The 24,015-nt window shown below is 42.8% G+C and overlaps 1 protein-coding gene across 1 annotated transcript; it reads left to right on the top strand.

The window, feature by feature from the left end:
• Nucleotides 1–2,166: 2,166 nt before the first annotated feature.
• LOC149457995 (zona pellucida sperm-binding protein 4-like) lies at nucleotides 2,167–10,348 on the top strand. Its single transcript, XM_089682771.1, has 12 exons — nucleotides 2,167–2,341; nucleotides 5,979–6,100; nucleotides 6,745–6,838; nucleotides 7,014–7,172; nucleotides 7,743–7,930; nucleotides 8,809–8,906; nucleotides 8,975–9,102; nucleotides 9,248–9,437; nucleotides 9,533–9,683; nucleotides 9,770–9,848; nucleotides 9,973–10,077; nucleotides 10,183–10,348. The coding sequence occupies exons 1-12, from the start codon at nucleotides 2,167–2,169 to the stop codon at nucleotides 10,329–10,331; spliced, it is 1,638 nt and encodes a 545-aa protein (XP_089538897.1). The 3' UTR covers nucleotides 10,332–10,348.
• The last annotated feature ends 13,667 nt before the right edge of the window (nucleotides 10,349–24,015 follow it).

Raw genomic sequence — 24,015 nt, 5'->3', positions numbered from 1 at the left:
CCAGTTTTCATACATAGGCCCCCATTTCTGCACATTTAAGAAACACATACACAAAGGTAAAGTAAAAAAACAGAGTTGCAACCATCAGCACTCCTTTTTATTCTTCCCACAGCATAAAACTTGAATCCTGATTGGTCAGATGAAGTTTTGACATTAGTACTAGGTCGTAGGGCTCATGCACACTGCGCTTAAAAAACACCGCTTTTACAGGCATTTGGCTTTATTTCTGCCTGTAAACATACCTTTATTTTAACCTGTGTATTTTTTAAGTTCAATTTCAAAAGCATTTGCGGTTTGATCCTGAAGTGATTTTACACAGCTGTAAGTGCGATTTCAGGAGAATTTGCGGTTTGATTCTGCAGTGAACCTACTGAACGACATATCAGACTGGATGTCGCTCCATTTCCTCAAATTGAACCTTTCCAAAACCGAGCTCCTGATTTTCACCCCAGCCACCACCCCCCTTCCCCCATCCTCTCCATCATGACCAACAACGCCACCATCAGTCCCACCCCGCAAGCCAAAGTCCTAGGTGTCACTCTAGACTCAAACCTGTCCTTCCAACCCCATGTCCAATCGTTGGCAAACTCATGCAGGCTCCACCTCCGTAACATCTCCATAATACGTACGTTCCTAACCCCAGACACTACTAAACAACTTGTTCACTCCCTTATTATGTCAATTCTGGACTACTGCAACTCCCTCCTCACTGGCATACCCCAACACAGGCTATCCCCGCTTCAGTCTATCCTGAACTCAGCGGCCAGACACATCCACCTTACCAACCGCTCCGTATCTGCCACCCCCCTCTGTCATTCCCTCCACTGGCTCCCGATTGCCCAACGCATTAAATTCAAAATACTAACATTGACGTACAAAGCCATTCATAACGCTGCCCCAAACTACCTCACCGACCTGATACCCAAATACCACCCAACCCGTACTCTTCGCTCCTCACAAGATCTCCTACTTTCTAGCTCGCTGGTCTCCTCCCACGCCCGACTGCAGGACTTCTCCAGGACTTCCCCATCCTTTGGAACTCACTACCCCAATCCATCAGACTGTTACCTACCCTCCTCACCTTTAGGCGCACCCTGAAAACCCATCTCTTCAGGGAAGCCTACCCCACCCTCACCTAACAGCCGATCTCCTCCACTCCTCCTACCACTGCATCCCCCACAGCCACTTCCTCCTGTACCACTAACCCCTCCCTCCTAGATTGTAAGCTCGAAAGAGCAGGGCCCTCGAACCCCTCGTGTATCACATTGTTACTGTATTGTCTCATGTACTGTCCCCCACTATAATGTCCAGCGCTGAGCAAACCTTTTGGCGCTATATAAATACTGTATAATAATAATTTTACACGGCTGCAAGTGCAATTTCAGGTGCATTTGCGGTTTGATCCTGCAGTGATTTTAAACGGCTGCAATTTCTGTTCTGGCTAATTTTGTGACATTAGAAATAGGTGCATCTGCACTGAAATCACACTGCATTAGAACACCTATGTATTTTCACTGCTGTTTTAATACAAGTCCATGGGGCTCAAAAACACACAGCATCACACCAAACACTCACAGGACCCTTTTGGAAATCGCATCCCATTTGGAACGCATGAGTGTGAATGACCTCCATAGAAAGCCATCTCCTTTATCTTAGGCTGGCCATACGCTATACAATTTTCTGTCCAATTTCTGCCCAATTTCCTTTAGATTTACCTTCAACTATGTAGTGCAAGGGTCTGCCTAATTGGATACAATTGAAAGTGTTGTTTAGGTTTGACCTCCTATTATATGGTTTTTGGTAAATCTAAAGCAAGAAAATTGAATAATGTATGGCCAGCCTCAATGTTATCCTCCTTGACATTTGAATCTATGCATTCTGCAACACATCAGAACCGCATCTGCATTTGTGAAGCGAGGCTCAAGCAGCTTTTCTCATGCCATGAATAAAGGTGTTCAGAGGAGCTGAGCAAATGCTCAGTGTGGATGAGGCCATAGACTTTCACAGGCTGCGGGGCTGGATGGTGTGCTGCACCAGAGTTCAAATCATATTAAGATCACCTGTGTGCACATTAGTCCCTGTTTAAACAGATTAAAGCCCTGCCTCCCCTCCAGACTATAAATCTCTGGTCAGGGCTCCATGTCAGTATTGCACACAGTGTATACAATGTTTTATTCTAGGGCAGGATTAGGGTTAGTACTGCTGCTGTGGAGTTGCTGGTTGACGTGGCTGGTATGTGATGCGGATGGGTATTGGGATAGTGCGTCTCACCTCCATTGTGCCCTGAACAAAATGGAGTTGTCACTTTCTGTGCCTATTAAAGGTGTTGCTTTTGTGCTTGGTAAGTATGTTTTAAAACTGCTGATTTACTGTGGTTTGTTGTGTTTTTCAGCAATAGAGCATTTTTACAGCTAAACTCCTCCTAGATACCCCCGGGGGGGGGGGGGGGGTTTACAGCCAAAAATGTTGATTAGCCTGTGCGCATGAACACATAGGATAATATACTGGGGAGTTTGCTGGCTGTGGATGAAAGATGTCAAAAGCCAAGAACAGCTGCTGTAAAAATGTCCGGTGTGCATGAGGACTGATGTGTGTAAGAATTTCTGCAGGAGACTTGGCAATAGGGTTATGTTTGACCACCTGAGATACACAAGTGTTCATGCTTCTGTGTGCGGGCAGTCATTCTTGTCTGTTAGGATGCAACAATTGCATGGACACAACCACTGGTTCCAATCTGAGTGCCATGCAGGCATGTGTCTGACTGCATACTGTCTGCATTTGGGAAAATGCACCTACAGTTGCAAGAAAAAGTATGTGAACCCCTTGGGATTACGTGGAGTTTTGCATGATTTGGGCACAAAATGTGCTCTGAACGTCATCTAAGTCACAACAATAGAAGAACACAGTCTGCTGAACATAATACTACACAAACATTAGATGTTGCCATGGTTTAATTGCACATAACATGTAAACATTCACAGTGCAGGGAGGAAAAAGTATGTGAACCTTTGGACTTAATAACTGGTTGACCCTCCTTTGGCAGCAATAACCTCAACCAAACGTTTCCTGTAGTTGCAGATCAGACCTGCACAACGATCTGGAGTAATTTTGGACCACTCCTCTTCACAAAACTGTTTCAGTGTAGCAATATTCTTGGGATGTCTGGTGTGAATCGCTCTCTTAAGGTCATGCCACAGCATTTCAATCGGGTTGAGGTCAGGACTCTGACTGGGCTACTCCAGAAGGCGTATTCTGTGCTGTTGCAGCCATTGTTTTGTTGAATTACTTGTATGCTTTGGGTCATTGTCCTGTTGCATCACCTATCCTCTGCGGAGCTTCAGTTGGCGGACAGATGGTCGTACGTTTTCCTGCAAAATGTCTTGATCAACTCTGGAATTCATTTTCCCATCAATGACAACAATCCGTCCAGACCCTGAGGCAGCAAAGCAGCCCCAAACCATGATGCTCCCTCCGCCATGTTTTACAGTGGGGATGAGGTTTTGATGTTGGTGTGCTGTGCCTTTTTTTTCTCCACACATAGTGTTGTGTGTTCTTCCCAAACAACTCAATCTTGGTTTCATCTGTCCACAGTATATTTTGCCAGTAGTGCTGTGGAACATCCAGGTGCTCTTTTGCAAACTTCAAACGTGCTGCAATATTCTTTTTGGACAGCAATGGCTTCCTCCGTGGTGTCCTCCCATGTACTCCATTCTTGTTTAATGTTTTCCTTATTGTAGATGTGTCAACAAAAATGTTAGCATGTGCCAGAGATTTCTGTAGGTCTTTAGCTGACACTCTGGGATTCTTCTTTACCTCATGCAGCATTCTGCGCTGTGCTCTTGCAGTCATTTTTACAGGACGACCAAGCCTAGGGAGAGTAGCAACAGTGCTAAACTTTCTCCATTTGTAGACAGTCTGTCTTACCGTGGACACATGAACATCAAGGCTTTTGAAGATACTTTTGTAACCCTTTCCAGCTTCATGCAAGTCAACAATTCTTGATCGTAGGTCTTCTGAGAGCTCTTTTCTGCAAGGCATGGTTCACATCAGACAGTGCTTCTTGAAACCAGTAAACCCAAAACAGGTGTGTGTTTTTTAAGGGCAGGACAGCTGTCAGCAACACATCCAATATCATCACACTGATTGGAGTCAAGGTTGGCTCACTCCTGGCTCCAATTAGCTCTGGGAGAAGTCATTAAGCTAGGGCGTCAAATACTTTTTCCTCCCTGCACTGTGAATGTTTACATGTTATGTGCAATTAAACCATGGCAACATCTAATTTTTGTGTAGTATTATGTTCAGCAGACTGTGTTCTTTTATTGTTGTGACTTAGATGACTTTCAGAGCACATTTTATGCCCAATTCATGCAAAACTCCACATAATCCCAAGGGGTTCACATACTTTTTCTTGCAACTGTATGTGGTTCCCAAATTGGGACCAGTGACTAGGGCTGCATCCAAAAAGACATGATCAGGACTGCCTGTATGCAAACATGGCCCTTTTGCACAGATGTATGTGAACCCTCAACTTTGTAAAGCAACCCATATAGTTTAAAATGGAATGATATAAAACACTACCAAAAACATTTTTTTTCCTTCGTGATCACATACCCACTTCTCAGCTGGGGAGGAGAAACAGCAGCATGCTGGTCTCCTCAGTGATTGGCTGTGTAGGGGGAACACATCAATAGAGTAGGTGGTGTTCTCAACACAGCCAGAACACTAACCACACTACTAACCACACTGTGCTATTGCCTAGTGTAGTCAGTTATTGATGGGAAGGCAGAGGGACTGGCAGGAAAACCATGGATTTCACGCACAGGATACAAGTCCATGGCACTGCAGGCACATATCAAGAATATAAAATGTTGGGTTTGCATACTCTTGAGTGCATCTAATGTGAGTGGGGAGAACCTGGTGGTTTGAGGAATGAAATCCTGACCCGGTTCCAAGTCTCTTGACTTGGACATCACGTGTTATGTAAGATACTGGTTGCTGGTGTAGCACCCTCCTAGGTAGCTAGGGGAGCTAGAACTAACTAGGGCTGAGTAGCAGCCTGGGAGTAATGGCTAGCAGGGGTCAAAATTGGGTCAGAGTGGAGAAGCTATGCAGACCAGCCCTCTGCAATTTCCCCCGTCCTAGAACTTTGGAGAGGTCTAAAAACAGTAGGTGGATCTGAGGATTGGCTGGTTTCTACTGTTGGAGGATCGTGGCCAATCTGCAACAGGAGGCTTGGCAAGGGGCCAGGACCTACTTCTAGGAGTAGCTAAGCCTGCTCAGCAGGAGGAGAGTTTTTGGTGGAAGACACATGTGAGGCAGGAGCCTGTGAGGGGGCCCAGATGGAAAGGGGCTCACCTGCAGGTGGAAGACCTTGGGACTTAACTGGCCCCTAAGAGGACCACTTGTGTGGCAGGGAAGAACTGGCCCAACTAGAAGGCCTGGTAGCAGCCACTGACCCACCGGCAGCACAGGAGGATGACCAAGTGACTAGGCCTGGGCCAGTAAGGAGAAAGGAGCACTGTGGTGGGACACTGGATTAGCTTTACCTGAGACTGTTCACACTGTAGTGTCAGGCACTGGATCACCTGCCCAGGGATTCACCCAGAGTTGCTGGATTGAGGAGGATCTGGGGTGGTACAACAGGAGAGTCTACTGCAAAAACTCTTCTGGAGATCTAGGCAAAGACCTTTTGTATATAGTTTCAGGAAGTTTGTATCCAGTTCCTCTGGGCATCCCATACACCCCTCACCCTATCAAATTTTTATAATTTCCTAATAAAACCTCAACCAGCTCAAGGACTGGCCACTATCTCCTGGCTCCAAGTCTGAATGGAAGATGCGTGTTACCTTGCTGTGCAGGACTATAGGGGATCCAAAACTGTTGCAGCTCCTAAAGGGGTAGTGCTACACTGGCTTGCATTCATGTCACAACATAACTAAAATGTATCTTGTTAACTGACAATATCTCATTCTGATCAGATTTCAAGGATGAATTTCAGCGTCTAGAAAATGATTCTGCTTGCCGGCTCTGGGTAGGACAGAGACCTAATAACACAATGGTTGTAGGTGCTGCCTATGATGGATGCTACGTGAGAGAAGTGGTAAGCTTTATTAGACTTTAAGCTTGATTGGCCCATGACAGGATCAAAAAACCTGAAGTACATGGAATTGATCAGTGGTCCTAATTAGAATTCTGAAAATCTAAAATGCTAGTTACTAGCATAGCTCAGTACAAGCTTTAATGTGTATGAACAGCCAAACCTTTCATTTAGGACAGTAGGAAGTGCTCAACTCCTGTCATGTTTTTCAGTCTGTGTAACCACTTAATAGGTCCTGGTGACAATTTCCAGAAGTACAGTGACTTGGAAAGACCATTTACAGAGCAGTTATTTTCATTCTTTTATTCTGGAGACCTCTTAAGGGATCTTCCTCATGCCTGTTGTCTTGGACAGGAAATGCAGGGAATATTCCAATGATGATGGTAACACTTTCCTACTAAAACTGTAATTTTGGCTCTACATGAGACTATGAAAATGCATGTGGTGGCTGTATGACTTGTGTTTGTTTTTTGGGGGAGCACCTACTTTTTTTTTTTTTTTTTTTTTTTTTTTGCACAATTTCAGGAGGGTAATTTGCATAATGTAAGAACTTCATGAGTCGTTAGTGAATGGGCTGGGACTCCATTCAGTTGGTTAAGTGTGTAATGCATACTCTAACAAAATTGGTCCTACTCCTTTTTTGATAGGATGAAGAGTATCTGATGGTCCTCCTTCTAGAAGAAATTGTGAATGATACAGTTGAGCAACACAAGATAGAGAAAACATGCCCAATACAAAATGGTAACAGAATTCAAGTAATCTTGTAAATGGAAATTCTAATGTCATGTTCCCCTGAAACAAAGTATATGGCTTGATACCCTACTTTGGGAATCAAGCCACATACTTTAACTTTTCATAGTTCTAACTGTGTGGATGTAGCCAGATCACACATTGTTAGAAGCTTTTTTTTCTTTAGATGCTATGGATGCCCCAAGCCCTGACATCTGCTCTGCTGTCAGTAACGTGGACAAACTGGCCTGTGCTGGTAAACCTGTGAATGGCGAGGTCTGTGAGGAGATGGGATGCTGCTTTTCCCCAAATGATGCTACAATGCCCTGTTTCTTTGGCAAAAAGTGTAAGTGGAATGCTGCTTATCATACCAAAGACGGGTAGTAGCATGTTTGAATATGCCCATGGACAGCTTGTAGAGGAAGGTACAGTTACTAGTATCTCAGCCATAGCTAAAGAAATGCATTTAAAATGTTGTTTTTATGATCCTGGGTGATCTAAGTCCTACTCTAACCAATATTTGTTAAATTAAGCTTTTTCTAAAGGGTTTTGTAATGGCTAATGCATGTTATCTAGACCTATATAGTGACTTTCTAATGTGTTCCTTCATTAGCTTGCCTTATTTTGCAACTAAGCCATGCTTCTAGGGCTTTCCAGGCTCAATGTGTACAGCCGTGCCAGATCTAAGACTTTCCTGTAGGCTTAGCGCACTTTACTGCAATCTTAGAGCAAAACTGAACAATAGTCACAGTCCATTTAGAATAAATGAAGCCATCTCATCTATCAACCTTGACTATTCTTACTCCTTATACTGCTAGCATTAGTAAATGGATAGGAAGGTGTATTATAGTGGAGTTTGGATACACTGTAGATCTGCTTGCAGACAGTATACTTACAAATATCTCTTTTCCTACAGTGACCACACAGTGCTCATTTGATAACCACATGGTGATTGCAGTGTCCAAAGATCTAACCAAGCCACCTCTGCTTTTGGAGTCTGTCCGTGTGACTGGTTTGGACCAATCCTGTTCTCAGCTTTCAGTAGCCAAAAGTGGCTCCTTTGCTGTGTTTAGGTTCCCATTATCCTGTGCTAATGCATATCAGGTAGGTGTTACAATACAGTTGCATCAAATGGAGTTTGTGGTCATAAAGACTGATGCCACAGGCAGCTAGCATGACTAACCTTGTGCATACAAATTTAATAATGAAACCAGGGACTGAGATTGGAGAGCCACTGATGCTTAGAATTGTAGCAAAAAGGTTTAAAATATTTGGGCCAAATATTTGCAATCTAATTGGGGGTTGTTGAAACCCATATTCAGCTTTACCAAGTGATGCTTCACTTCCCAATTAGTGAGAAGGATCATGGCAGCTTTGTGTCGAATTGGTATTTTGTCATGAGATGGCTCCTAAAGGTCATTCTAGTTGTGTAATCTTAGTGGTACTCAGATACTACATGAATCCACCCTTCTCATGTGGACAACTAGGGCATGCTTACTTGAGGCCTTGAACTGAAGGGTTCTTGAATATAAACAGGATTCACACCTTTGTGCTGTGTAAATTCCTCCTTTATGCATCACTTGCGAAGGAGATGTGATCTAGATTAGAATATATATCTATCAAAGTGCAATGCCAGGCTCCTGCAGGCTCTGTCCCTCATAGGCAGGCAGTTACTGAATGGCATGAGGAATCGAGGTACAAGAGCACTTGGTAGTTCTCACTGAACTGGCAAGCTGATCAACAGATGTAGTTCATTCCGTAACCACATGGGCAGAGCCCTGTGTGGTTACAATGTTTTGAAATTGTAACAGTGGGTGCTGGAAGATCGTGTGTGTGGTGGGGGCTGGAACATGTTAAATATTTGCCCTAAATATGGGTGTGACTTGTTCCAAAAGGAGCTTGGCCTTTAACTTACAATCCGTGTGTTGCTTTAAAAGCTTGCCTGCCTATTATGGCATTTCCTCAACTTTTCATCATCCTAGGTACCTGGTAGTTCAGTGACCTATGAGACTACTATTGAAGCTGCAAGAGGAGTACAGACATTTCGGGGATCTTCTATCACCAGGGACAGTACAATGAGGTAAGAGGCATAATCTGCTACAGGTACAATAAAGCACTGGTATTTAATACTATACTGTCTTTATCTAGGGTGACTGTGCGCTGCAGCTACATTCAGACAGCTACTGTACCACTGGCTATCACAATGAACACCTTGCCACCACCTCTTCCTGTTAGTACATCTGGACCTCTTGAGTTGGAAATGAGGATTGCACAAGGTGAGTGTATGTAGCTTGATGAGTTGTTATACTTTAACATTGGTAATGGCCTTTCAGGAAGTCCAGGCTACTCCTAGACTTGGTTAAGGATGGGGGAGGAGCTTTTGTGGTTCTGCATGTGTAAACTGTTCTTTATGTAATGCAGATCTTGCCTATGCATCATACTACAGTGAGGGGGACTATCCTGTGGTCAAGGTGCTCAGAGAACCAGTCTACCTGGAGGTCCGTATCATACGTAGAACAGACCCAAACCTTGTCCTTGTCTTAAATGACTGCTGGGCCACCAACTCTAAAGATCCTACACTCCTTCCTCAATGGCCCATATTGCTTGACAGGTAGGAAATCTATAGTTTAAAAAAAAGAGCTAAAGTACATTTTGTGCACTTGAACAAACTTATTTTTTTTTTTAATTCCCCCTCCCCCTATTTAGTTGCCAGTTTGATGGAGACAACTACATTAGCAGGCTGATCCCTGTTAAAGATCCTTCACAGGCTGTACCTTTGCCAAACTACTACAAGCGCTTTCTTGTCAACACCTTCACATTTGTAGACTCCACCACCCAGCTTGCCCTTGAAGGCCTGGTAAACAAACCATCTCTTGTTGTAGGGTTCTGGGTTTTTTTTTTTTTTTTGCCTTGCTGTAATTAACTCTATAAACCTGTCTGCAGGTATATTTCCACTGCAGTGCTTCTGTTTGTGTGCCTTCTACCATGGACAGCTGTATGGCTTCTTGTGGTCAAAGAAGAAGTGAGTATTCTACAATGACTTGGGATGCAGCCTTGTGTCTTTAAGGTTCTCACCCATCAAATGGGAGATGCTTTATCTGGGAAACCAAGGTCTACTGTGTTAAGCCTTAAATCCTGTTTTTTAGGGAGAATGGCCAAACACCAGGATCTGACATTTCTAAAGAACACAGTGACTTCCCAAGGACCTGTTGCATTTATTTCTAAGCATGATAAAATGCTAAAACTGGAAGGTAATATCTGTATGTGGGGTGTATTGTTTGTGTGGGGTTTTTTTGTTTGTCTTCTACACTTGGAGTATAAGGCATTTTTTTTATAAATTTCTTTTTCCCTCTTAGGAACTGCTTCCTCACAGTACTCCTCCACATTGGACCTGGTTAGATCACTTGTAACTGCTGGGGTTGTTGGGTCTGTGGCTATTGCTGTTCTAAGCCTATGGATACGTCACAGGAGTCAAACATGCAACATTAAAACAGCAAATGCTTAAATAAAAACTTTTCTATACCTATGGCTCTATTGACTCCTATTTCTATGTCTCTACTGACTTTATTCCCACCATGGTTCTAGAAAGGCCTGTAAAAAATCTCAGCTTTGTATCTTGTTATACTTTGGGCAGAAATGAGAATTGCCTCCTAGTTATGCAACATATGCTGGGGGTCTGAGCTCACAAGTGCGTTTCCTCTGAATGTACCAAACTTGCTTTGGCCACTCCTAATGTTGCGATCTCGCTTTTTCTTGTGTTTTGAAGCCTTACAATGGCCTCACCTGCATGTTCAGCTTCTTTTCTACACCTGATGTAGATTCACATCAATAGTCCAAATACCACACTTAGAATCAACTCCAGACCTTTTGCCTGCTTAATTGAGTAGCCCACACCTGGCCATGAAATCACTTTTTGATTCAATTGTCCAATTACTTTTGGTCCCTTAAAAAAAAATGGCTTCTCTTGAGCTGTAATTCCTAAACCGTTCCCAATTTGGATGTACAGTGAAGGAAATGTATTTGATCCCCTGCTGATTTTGACTGTTTGCCCGCTCACACAAGCTCAGTCTAAAAATCAAATGGTAGATGTATTGTAACAGACAGAATAGCAAATTCAAAACATGCATGTCTAACAAATGATGCACTGATTTCCATGTTCATGAGGGAAGTGAGTATTTGATCCCCTTCACAAAACATGACTTGGTACTTGTTGGCCAGCTACAGGAAATGTCTGATCTCTGTGATTGCCACCAGGTTTGCACACATCTCAGGAGGGATTTTGGCCCACTCCACTTGACAGATCCCCTCCAAGTCCTTAAGGTTTGGCAACTCAAACTTTCAATCGGATTAAGGTCTGGAGACTGGCTAGGCCACTCCAGGACCTTAATGTGCTTCTTCTTGAGCCACTCCTTTGTTGCCTTGGCTGTGTGTTTTGGGTCCTTATGCTGGAACACCATTCACAACCCATTTTCAATGCCCTGGCTGAGGGAAGAAGGTTCTCACTCAAGATTTGTTGGTACATTGCCCCATCCATCCCTTTTTGATGTGGTACAGTTGTCCTGTCCCCTTAGCAAAAAACACCCCCATAGCAATGTTTCCACCACCATGTTTGACAGTTGGGATGGTGTTCTTGGGGTCATAGGCAGCATTCCTCCTCCTCACAGCGAGTTTAGTCAATGCTAAAGAGCTAGATTTTTGGTTTCCTCTGGCAATACTTTCAACCAGTCATCTGCATCATTCAGATGTTCAGTGGCAAACTTCAGACATGCCTGGACATCTGCTTTCTTGAGCAGAGGGACCTTGTGGGCACTGCAGGATTTCAATCCTTGGCGTAGTATTACCAATTTTCTTGGTGACTGTGGTCCCAGCTGCATCGAGATGATTCCTCCACTCTTCTCATGATCATTCTCACTCCACGAGGTGAGATCATGCATGGTACACCAGACATAGGGAGACAGTTTTGTGTTTTCTTCCATTTGCAAAGGATTGCACCAACTGTTGTCACCTTCCCACCAAGCTGCTTGGCAATAGTTTGGTAGCCCAGTCCTGCCTTGTGTAGGTCTACAGTCTCTTGTCCCTGACATCCTTGGACAGCTCTTTGGGCTTTTCCATGGTGGAGAGTTTGAAATCTGTTTGCTCCTGTGGACAGGTGTCTTTTATAGAGGTAACAAAATGAGATTAGCAGCAATCCCTTTAAGAGATTGCTTCTAATCTCAGTTTATCTGTATCTCGCATACATCTGGTAGCCCAAAATCCTGAGTGATGGGGGATCAAATACTTATTTCCCCTCATGAACATGCAAATAAGTGCATAATTTGTTAGACATGCGCTTCTTTTGAATTTTCTGTTACAATACACCTACCATTTGGGATTGTGGTGAGGTTTTTGTGCACTTTCAGCCCATACCCATTATAAACTGGTCCCTGTGATGCCCAATAGGAGGGTTGGCAAAGCAAAATCTTGTTAGGTGTCCTCTTGTACAAGAATGGGTGGAGTTTATGACCTCACTGGAAATAAAGAGAACATCTTCAGAGGCTTGTGGGGTCTTTCCAGCACAATACATTACCAAAATGTCCAACCATCTTGGCTAGTGTAAGGTTCATTTAAATGTCACTAGTTAAACCCCATTGGGGGCTTGTTTCCATTTTGGGGACATGCGATGTATTGCTTTTTGCCAAGAAAAGAGCAGGTATCCATCTGGCCGTGCAAGGTAGGGTGTATGAATATCCAGACTGACCAAAACGGCATCCAATACTTGAGAAGGTAATGCAGGTCAAGTACATGTATTTAACCTGTAGATTTACATTTTTACTGGCTTTTCTTTAACAAATTAGTGATATTTTGAAAGGCATGTGCACAGCACAAAATAGGTCTAAATTCATTTCATACTTTTAGATTTGTGTTCCTTGCTGAAGCATTTCTTCAGTCCTCCTGAAAAATAATTCATAGCTTTGTAATCCTATATAGTAAATGTAAAACACTAATTTTCCCAACTATTTATAAGCACACTTCACCTCTACCCTTAAAGGTGTATAAATATAAATACAAATATGCTCAGTGATAATTAATAAAAAACTTTTCTTATTATAATAATCTCAAATCCAAAATCTATAATTTTTCAAATTAAAGTCCAATTTCAAATTAAAGTCCAATAAACACGTGTAGTCCAAAAATTGATTCAAATGTAAAAACTCTCCACTGCTTGCAAAACCTTGATTACCACAAAAAAAATACATAGTGCATTATCCTTTATAAATAAAAATTTACATATAAAATCAATCCAATAATATTCACCCAAGTGAAAACACGTGTATATATCAAACCACATACACATGCGATGTACTGTGCAAAACCATGCATGTGAAACACTCTACTGTGCTAAAAACTCATGACACAGGTGCACACTTCTATCAGGGTAAGGAATGGATACCCTTACCAATATTCAAAGAAATTTATATTTGATCTCAATCCACAGAAAATTGTCTGGTGATATAAATCCTCTTAGAGATGTCCTCAGGGTTTGCTTTGTGTGGATCCTTCCACCCTAGCAACTGAGATATGCTTCCACCATATACGCCAGCCAGATACCCATATACAAGGAACAAATCATAGCGTGATACTGCCACATACTAAGATCAAAAGCTTTTAATTATCCTGCTTACATTAAAAACATCTTTCATCGCGCATAGCACATAAAGACCTGTCTGCCATCCGGAATCCAGGAGAGTCCTAATCGCAAATCACAGCCGATATTCTGCCCTCTCCAAGATGGCCGCCACTCTACTTCCGGTATTCTCGTATGCGTCTGACGTCACCTCCCTTTGACGCGTTTCGTCATTGGACGTAATCATAAAGGGTATGTTCGCCAGACTAGGAAGTTCAATTTATACTCCTCCCTCAGAAGGTGATGTCACCGCAATCTCCATCTTTAGAAGGGGCGATGCCCTCACCTTCCGGAATTCAATAGCCAAACAGCGTACAGATGACGGAAAGCCATATCTAGTATTCATAGTATCGGCGCCACAATCTCCATCTTTAGGAGGGGCAACGCCCATACTATCCAGTATATCCTTAACCAATACATATCAACTGCACAATTTTATACATCTTTATATATATCAACCCTAAATTACATACTCTATTCATCAATTCTCATTAGGATCAGAATATTAAACCCATCAATTCCTTCATATACAATGTCACAATATACTCAACTAATTATATTTTCCAATATTTCATGATATATCTATATCCTTATTGATCTTAAAATAAATAAGAAATAAAATAAATAAAATCAAATAAAATAAAATAAACTCAGAAATTAATAACTAAACCCTATTCTTCTCTGAAATCACATATTATATATTATTGGGAATTTATAAATATCTTACCTAATTCTTAAATAGTCACTATCACCAATTGGGTATAGATCACTATACCCAATTATATATATTACCCTATTCTTTAAAAAATAATTATATTAAAAATTATATATTTCATAAGCAATATTAAATGGATTAAATAAATTAATAAATTACTATATATACTAAAAATAAGACATTATATTCATATTGACATGTCCACATAAGACCTCAAATGGCAAAATTACTAATTAGCCATCTGATATCCCAATAGACATATCATCCTCGATACTTTGACTAATTCATGGAAGACAATATCCTATATGTCCGAATTCCAATATTTAGCATTTTAATATTAACACTACCTTTTCCTTATATTCTTTTTGTTCCATTTTCTTTCTAAAGATAAACATAAGATCAATTACATTATTATTTATCATTCCCTATCAGCTCCAAAACACAATATACAAAGACTCATATCTTAGCCACACAAATCATAACGATTATTCTCATTGATTTAGATTTAAAAATTAGAGATGAAACAATTCAAATCTAGATCCACATTAAGGCCTCCCGGTTTCAAAGTTCTTAATTCGAATATCCAATACGTTTCGTTCTTGGATATGGCCTTAATTTTGTCACATCCCCTCCAATGTGCATCTATCTTGTCAATACCACAAAATTTGAGGACACTAGGATCACAGTCATGGTGATCTCTAAAATGCCTCGATAAGCAATGATCTTTTTTTATATTTGTGATATGCTCACTTAATCTTTTTTGTAGAGGTCTCGAGGTCCTGCCTACATACTGGAGTTTACAAGGGCATTCCAATAAATATGTGACGTAGGGGGTAGTGCAAGTAATGAAATTCTTAATCTTAAATATCATACCTGGTTCTTGTAGGTTCAGTGTCTACGCACCACTAGGTTCTATTACATGTATGGTTAATTAATGGAGCTGAACATCACAGAACTGTGCCTTGGATCCCATGTTCTCTGTGGTGTCATTCATTGGCTGCAGGACAGTAACTGGTGTGTTCAGTCTTTAAGCACTGTGGTGGATCCCATAGCCAAAATAGATAACAACCTGCAAGGGTGGAAAAAAAATGCAGACTATGGCAGTTCATTATTTTTTTTTTTTTTTTAAATGTATGTGTTGCAAAGATGTTAGGATGTATATAGTAGCTAACTAGAGTTCTTGGAAAATGCATGTGCTGTTCATCATAGCTATTGTTTCCCTGAAAATAAGACACGGTCTTATTTCTTTTGGCTCAAAAGTCTTATTTTTGTGGTAGGTCTTATTTTTTTTAATTTTTTTTTTATTTAAATGTCCAGATGTGGACAGGGGGTGCAGAGGTGAGCTGAAGGCAGTTGTGGATGAGGGTTACTATGGAGAGAGCCGGTTGATAGTTGTGAGCTACAGTCAGGTGTTGCAGGGGTGACTTGACAGGTGAGTTTCAGACATGGTGCAGATCAGGGGTGTACTGACAAGTTATGGGGCCCCTGTGTCCTTGCCCAAACTAAAAAAAGCCTATGAAAAAGGTAACAGGGGCATCTCATGGGGCCCCCTACTGACAGTGCCCGAGTTTCCAAATGCTCAGTCCGCCCCTGATGCAGATATGAGCCACAGACAGGGTGCAGGGGTGAGTTGCAGACATGGGATGCAGGGGTGAGCCATGGCTGGGGGTGCAAAGGTGGGTTGCAACTCAGCTCACCTCTGCGCGCCACCTCCCCCCCAGCTGCAGCTCACATATGCACCCTGTCTGCAACTCACCTGACTCAATTTACCTCTGCAACACCTGACTGCAGCTCACCTTTGCACATCAGCCGGCCCCTCTCTATAGTAACTCCTGTTTTGGGTTCTATCTTCCCACACCATGCACCATGTGCACTTACCGCTCCGCCTCTTCCCCACTGGCTGGTGATCACCCCTGGGGCATTGGCTTCCATGCATTAGGCTGCAGGAGGAGATGCCCCTCCCCTAAACCTACTGCACCCGCAGATATCTGTTCCTTCCCTGTCCCACAGTGAGTACAGCGGTAGGGAGGTTCTTTGGGAGCGGATGGTGCTGTCACTTCAGCCGCGCTTCTGTGTTTATAAGGGACAGTAGATGTGGGTGTGCGCAGGGCCGGTGGCGGAATGGCATTCTGGCTGAAAAGAAAAAAAAAACCCTGATCACAACTAGGTCTTATTTTTGGGGCAGGTTTTATACTTTAGCAATTCCCAAAAATAGCACTAGTTCTTATTTTCAGAGTAGGTCTTATTTTAGGGGAAGCAGGGGAGGTAGAGACACCAGGAACTAGCATTCCCTGTTCATTCCTACACTGCCTCTGCCCTACCCAGAAGTAATGTAGTGTCTGGGATATAACTTGTGCACAAGCTCACTGAGTGAACAAGGAATACTGGTTCCCCTACATCTCTATCAGATTGTCAAGGATTACAGCTGGGTACGCATGTACCATATTTGTGTACTGCTATCTGTTCAACAGAAGCCAGTCTAATGATCCCCAATCAGATCCAACAAACTCCCAGCAACAATAGACCCCAATATAAATATAGATTACTCCCAGCAACAATAGATCCCTAAGCAGCCAGCATCAATAAACTCCTCCCTCAACAGATCTTTCTCAGAAACCAATGCCCCCCACAGAAACAATACCCCCCAGCAACAATAGATCCCCAATCAGCTGCAACAGAAATTCCCAACAACAATAGACCCCAATATAGATTTCCTCCAGCAACAATAGATCCCTAAGCAGCCAGCATCAATAGACCCTCTAGCACACCCCAGGACTCCTTGCCATTACATCCATTCAGTGCTGGAGGTGCCGGAACTGCGTTCCCCCACTGAAAAAAAAGCCCTGGTTGGAACCATTCAGCAGGCACACAAGGCTCACAGATTGCAGTGCAGAGTGTGGTACAAATTGTTTGGTGTAAAACTTACAGCAGATTACACATATATTTATGATTTTTTTTTTCACTTCTTCAGTTACTTTCTGGTTTCCTTGCCTAGGTAAAAGTGGTCATATATCCCAGGAGTCTTCAAGAGGGGAGGGAGGGTTCTCAGCTCAGCCAATGCCTAAGCTAAGGAGAGATGGATTCCAGGAAGTAAATGCTACATATATCGTCTGTCCTTAATCGAGATGGCCACTTCCAGAAATACCAGGAGGTATCCTACCAAACTATGATTCAGAGCTGCATGGTGTCCTTTGCAGTGTCGTGGTCCTGGGTCCAGATCATGCTTGGAATATTTGCTAATTCTTTTGTGATGTTAACTGTTCTGAATTCAGCCACGACTTTACACAATAATAAATCATCACAGCACAGATGAACAAAATGTCATAAATTGTGAAATTTGACTGATTTCCTAAAAATTAGGTCTTATTGTTTCAGGATTTACACCATTTTTCCATTACAGAAAAATAAAACTTTTCTTTTTTTGGTTAAGAAAGTTGCCAGGAATAATCAGCGGATTGGTCAACCACCTTCCTTCCTAAAGCAACTGCCGCCAATAAAAAATTACGCAACTGGAAAAAAAAGAGAGCAAATATTTACTATTCTGGTGCCTGTCCTCCCAATTCTGCAGGAAGCCTGACACTTGTAGAATTGTTGATCTCCTATGTCCCCTGCAGCACTCACATGTTCCTTCCTTCCACCTTCACATCACTACTGCTCCCAGAAGGAACCAGTGAGTACTGCAGGGGACCTAGGAGATTGACACTTTCAGAAATGTCAGTTTCCCAGTAGACTTTCAGCAATGATTCCTCAACATTGGAGCAGCATTTGGCAGTGGGGGGAGCTGCAGTATTTTTTATTATATTTATTTCAGGTTCCTTTATAGCGCTGTCAATTTACACAGCACTTTACATATATATTGTACATTCACATCAGTCCCTAACCCTCAAGGGTGTACAGTCTAAGGTCCCTAACTTTGCATTCATACATACACATACTAGGGACAATTTTCACAGGATCAAATTAACCTACCAGCATGTCTTTGTAGTGTGGGAGGAAACTGGAATACCTGGAAGAAACCCACACAGGCACAGGGAGAACATGCAAGCTCCAGACAGGTGGCGGTGGTTGGGATTTGAACCAACAACCCTAGTACTGCCAGGTGGGAGTGCTAACCATTTAGTCACTGTGCTGCCCCAGCAGTGTTTTACTTTTCTCTTCAGGCACCACCAGGGTTGTATTCACCACAAGGCAAACAAGGCATTTGCCTAGGGCAGCATTTTTCAGGGGGGTGGCAGAAGAAGGGACAGAAGAAGGGACACACACTTGGCTTGGGGACCAAATGGGATCCATGAGAGGCTGTGGGCTGCTTGACTATGTATGTAGATTCCTGGGGATGTCCATAGCTGAGAAGGTGAGTGTCTTCGCCGGGTGGGGGGGTGGCATGGTGGCAGGTGTATGGTGGGAGGTGGAAGGCTCTCTTGGCTGGGGGGGATGGGTGGAGGTTGGTTGGTGTTGGTTGTTGTCAGGCTCTCTCCACGGGGGAGTGCAGGATGATGTGATGTTGGTCATTATCAGGGTCTCTCCATGCGGTGGGAAGTTGGGCAGCCATTTTTTGTGTTGCCTAGGGCAGCATAAAACCTGCATACACCACTGGGTGCCAGTTCACACCAGAACATGGTGCCAGAAAGGAGCTTTCCATGCACATTTCCCACACTGCATTTGAATTCGCTGCCTTTGCAATCTGCATGCGGGTGCCATTGTAATGTTAAGAGCACCCCAAACGCAAATTGCAAGTGCAGTGTGTTTGCAAGCACCAAATCACATGGTACTGCAGTACCATGCGCTTTGGTGTGCATTTTTGCAATCAACAAATTCAAGTAATTGGCATGACGGTGATGCTAGGGTTACCATTAAGGTTAATGCTACTTTTAGGGTTAGCAAAAGGTTTGTGCAAGTGTTACATGGTTACATAGTTAGTCTGGCTGAAAAAAGACAAAAGTCCATCCAGTTCAACCATAGAAAAAAAAAAGTTATAATCCTACACCCACAGTTGATCCAGAGGAAAAAAAAAAAAACCCCAGCAAAGCACGATCTAATTTGCTCCTGCTGGGAAAAATATTCCTTCCTGATCCCCCGAGAGGCAATCGGATATTCCCTGCATCAACTTTACCTATAAATGTTAGTATCCAGTTATATTCTGTGTATCCAAGAAAGAATCCAGGACTTTTTTAAAGCAATCCACTGAGCTGGCCAGAACCAACTCTTGAGGGAGTCTATTCCACATTTTCACAGCTCTCACTGTGAAGAAACTTTTCTGTGTTTGGAGATTAAATTCCTTTTCCTCCAGATGTCCTCTGTGATGACCTCAGGGTGAATAACTCTACACCGAGTTCACTATATGAACCACTGATGTATTTATACATGTTGATCATATCCCCCCTTAACCACTTCCTGTCTGGCCGTTGTATATAAACGGCTGGACGGTGTCAGTGCAGGGGCGGGTGGCCGTTAATAAATGGCCTCCCCGCCCCCTGCTTGTGCGCGCTCCCAGACACAGTGGAACACCGATCGTCATACGGGACCACTTTGCGAGGTCCCGATCATGTGATCACTGATTGGCCAATCAGTGATCACATGCAGAGTAATAAGCAAGATGTCACTTTTGACATTATTGCTTACTACGTGTGAAATCTGTGAATGATCACAGAGATCACATGGTACAAGGCTATTCACAACAGCCTTGTACCATGTGACAAGCTGTGACCAATCACAGCTCACACAATAGTTCTCAATGGCTGCAAGAATGCAGCCAGAGAGAAGGAAAAATGATTGCTTTTACAGACTTTATTGGTGTAAAAGCAATCAGTGTAAAAAAAAAAACTTCATCACCCCCCACAAGTAGTACAGTGTCACCATGGTGACACTGTACTGCTAGGGTGACAGTAAGTAAGAAAATAAAAAAATTTAAATACATTTTTTTTTTTAAATTATAATTTTTGGTTATAAACTAATTTGGGTTATTTTTTTTGTTTACTAAAACAATAACTGAATACATTTTGGCCAAGGTTTATGATGAAATATTATTTATTTGCAAACTTTTATAAGAAAACACTTTTTTCAAAATTTTTGGACTTTTTCATCTATAGAGCAAAAATAGTAAAAATCCCAGTGGTGAGAAAATACCACCAAAATAAAGTTTTATCTGTCTCAAAAAAATGCTAAAAAATTCATCTGGGTACAGTGTTACAACACAATTGTCATTCAAAGTGTGATAGCGCTGAAAGCTGAAAATTGTCCTGGACAGGAAGGGGGGTACAAGTATCCAGACTTGAAGAGCTTAATCTCTTCTTCTCAAGAGTGAATACATTCAGTTCCTCTAATCTTTCCTCATAGCTGAGCTCCTCCATGCCTCTTATTAATTTAGTTGCCCTTCTCTATACTTTCTCCAGTTCCCCAATGTTCTTTTTGTGAATTGGTGCCCAAAACTGAACTGCATATTCCAGATATGTTCAAGTTATCTTTAGAGTTTGGATTAGCATTAGCATGTATATGTCTTTATAGATGATCCCCGCAAAGCCTTTGAAGAAGCAGATGTGGACTGCGAAATGCGTCGCCGTTACTAGCCGGATATGGAATCGTCAAATCTTACTATGTGACTTGTTGGTTATGTTTTAATATATCTGTCTACTAATTGGTGGAATATCACCGTTTTAATGGACTTTAATGAATGTAATTTTATATCCAATTCATGTTTTGTTCTTTAGCACAGTGCCTCAAAAGTCCCCCATTTTTTGGAGGTTACTCCTTTTAGGATTAAATACCACCAAAAGAAAGCTCAATCTGTCTAAAAAAAAATGCTATAAATGTCATATGGGTACAGTGTTGCATGTCCGCACAATTGTCATTCAAAGCGTGACAGCGCTGAAAGCTGGAAATTGATCTGGGCACAAAGGGGGTGAAAGTGCGCAGTAGTCAAGTGGTTAAAATGGTTCAGAAATGTTGCACTAGATGGTGTCATTGCGTTTTGTTCTGCAAACTGAGCACTAGATGGCAGCAACGTGATATTGTATGATATAATTACCACCAAAGATGTGTGCCAAATATAGGGGTCATTCCTTACTGTGCCTGGGTAGGAGAACGGCGGTCACTACGCTCAAAGTAATCTAACCAAAGAATCGCATTATAAACGCTTGCCTCACTGTCTGCATAGCAAAATATACTATCATGGATATATTAAAATGTTGATTCTAGGAGCAGACACTCTTAAAACCCAGCTTTTTTTTTTTTGCATTAAAAAGGCCATAGAGAAAAGTACAAATCCTGTCAAAAACCAGCATCATGTCAATCACTGACAAAGTGTATTAACATGAAACTGGTCAGGTTTGGTCTTTTGCTCCAAAGAATATTTTAATGGATATAGTAAAGCTAAGTTTAACCACTTGCCCTCCTGAGGATTCACACCCCCCCCCCCCCTTCATCTCCAGGCCATTTTTTGCATTACGGCAATGCATTACTTTAACTGACAATTGCGTGGTCAAGTAATGGCAGCGATCAGCGACTTTTAGCGGGACTGTGGCAGACATTCTAACACTGGAGGGGAACTAACTTGGTGTCACTGGCATCCCCAGTGACACCAGTACAGTGATCAGTGCTAATAAAAAGGTTAATGTGAGGGGCGATCAAAGGGTTAACTGTGTGCTGGGAGTATTTTACTAGGGGGCGGGGGGTGTTCTTCACTGTGAGCACACTAATCAGGATGGCTGTACTGTGTACAGACATCCCGAGCAGTGTACTTGAGCTGACAGGGAAGAAGATTGTAAACAAACAATCTTCCTCCCTGTCGGAGATGCTCGCTAATCACCGGGCGCCAGCAGGTAATTACCGGCCGGGTCCCTGTGATTGACATCTGTGGCCGCAAATGGCAGCACGGGGAGGGTTTTCACCCCCTGCCTGGAAATGCAAAATCATGTATATATACGCGATTTCACTCACAGGTGCCATCCTGTAGCAGTATATCTGCTATAGGACAGTCCTTAAGCGGTTAAAGAATGGATGTGTCTAGGAGGTACACTTTATAAAAAATCAGTGATGAGATCAGGTGCTCTACAACACGCTGTCCCATACAGAAAGTGGGAGGAGCCCACTAACTGTACATTGTGTGATAGTAGGCTATATTAGTCAAGCTTCACATACTATGGTCTTTGGCTCTGATGAAGAGGGGATGCTCCTTGAAACCCGTTAGCCATATTGGACTGCTGCAGATTTCACTAAAAAGCTTATGTAGCACTACCCCCTTAATGGTTGCTTAGTAATTTTTGTGTTCCCTGTCAATCTGGACCTCTTTCTGAAAGCCCAACTTCTGCAGACACCACCGCACTCTTGTGACCCGAATAGGTCACCACTGTAAAACGGACTCACACACAAGTTAGTGTAAATCAATATGAAATTTATATTGAGTTTGAATGTAGTTTGATAAAGAAAACATTAAATAACATTGGCATATGTAGCAATATAATCACTCTGGTCAACTGTAAGCAAAGGTAACAGCACCCACAGAAAAGTATCAGTAACTGTTAAATTGGAGGCAGTGGATTATTTCTGAAAGCAGGTCTGTTGAGGATACTGTTGTATTCCCAGCAGGGGCGGACCGACAACTCATGGGGTCCCCGGGCAATAGGGGATCATGGGGCCCCTGTGTCCTTGCCCAAACTCAAAAAAGCCTTTGTAAAAGGTACCAGGGGCATCTCATGGGGCCCCCTACTGACCCCGGGCCCTCGGGCAGTGCCCGAGTTTTCAAATGGTCAGTCCACCCCTGATTCCCAGTGAGAATGAACAACTATCAAACAGGTAAGCTCACTATGGGTCCTCAGAACTAGATGACGGGGATTAAATGTGAAGTGAAGACAGCTCTCATTTATAATTGATCAATGTCCCTTTAGGAGTACTTTAGAGTCTTTGGCGCACTTGTTGGGGCCCAGTTGGTGTGAAATTGAATTAAGGTGTAGTTGATAGTTCCTCAAAATGGTAACAAAAATAATGAGGAAAAAAGGAAGGATTTAACACTTTTCCTTTTGCTGGTAGTGAATTAGTGCAGGGTCCCCTCTAAGGCACTAGGTAAAAGGCAGACTTGAAATAGTGGAAGGTAACAATTGGTATAAGTGTCTCTGGGTAAGGACAACTTTTTCTCTGGGATGTCAAAGGCCAAAGGCAATAGTAGTAGGAGTCTCTGCTGGAAAAGGGAGCTTGTTGCTTCAGTTGCCACTGCTGTATTCTAGCCTGCAACTCTATGTTCTGCAGTCGGCTTGGATGATGAGACTGTAATACAGATGTATTCCGACAGTGGTGGCTGGGTGAACTACGCCACAACCTGAGGAAACTACATGTTATGTTCACAACTATGTGCAGGTAGATAGCTGAGGTGACGAAACTGTCAGTGTTCACTTAGTGGATACATGGGACTCTCTCACCTTATCAATGTGGACTGGCAGATCGTAGCGATCCGTCTTTTCTGTCAGATGGGTATCCCACACAGACTCCCCAGTTCTGATTCAGCATCCCATCTGGTTTCCTGCTAACAGATGGGCTCACTGGGCAGCATGGCAGGATGGGCGATCAGTAGGGTCCTTCCGCTCCTCCTCCCTCTCCAACTTTGGCTACGCAGACTAGTTCAGCACTTCAGCTGTCAGCACACTTCCTCTTCTCTCAGCCTCCCCCTCATGCTCCTGGCCAGTCTCCCGGGATTTGAGATTCATATGCCCCCGCCCACACACTAACTCCCCTGAGAAATGCAGTCCCTGAGCACCCTGCTCATCATTAAAGTCCTGCTGTTCAGCATACAAGTCCCAGAGGGCTGCTCTGCCAAATGTGAAT

This window comes from Staurois parvus, unplaced genomic scaffold, assembly GCF_062004578.1.
Source record: "Staurois parvus isolate SC_StPar_1 unplaced genomic scaffold, SC_StPar_1.0 ptg000298l, whole genome shotgun sequence".
In the NCBI taxonomy this organism is placed as follows: domain Eukaryota; kingdom Metazoa; phylum Chordata; class Amphibia; order Anura; family Ranidae; genus Staurois; species Staurois parvus.
This window is presented reverse-complemented; position numbering and strand designations above follow the sequence as displayed.

Bases quoted from the DNA above. Each gene is read 5' to 3' on its own strand.
- LOC149457995 (XM_089682771.1), top strand. From the start codon at position 2,167: ATGTTTTATTCTAGGGCAGGATTAGGGTTAGTACTGCTGCTGTGGAGT. The intron at 7,173-7,742 runs GTAAGTGGAATG...CTTTTCCTACAG, and splicing joins CTGTTTCTTTGGCAAAAAGT to TGACCACACAGTGCTCATTT. The intron at 7,931-8,808 runs GTAGGTGTTACA...TCATCATCCTAG, and splicing joins CCTGTGCTAATGCATATCAG to GTACCTGGTAGTTCAGTGAC.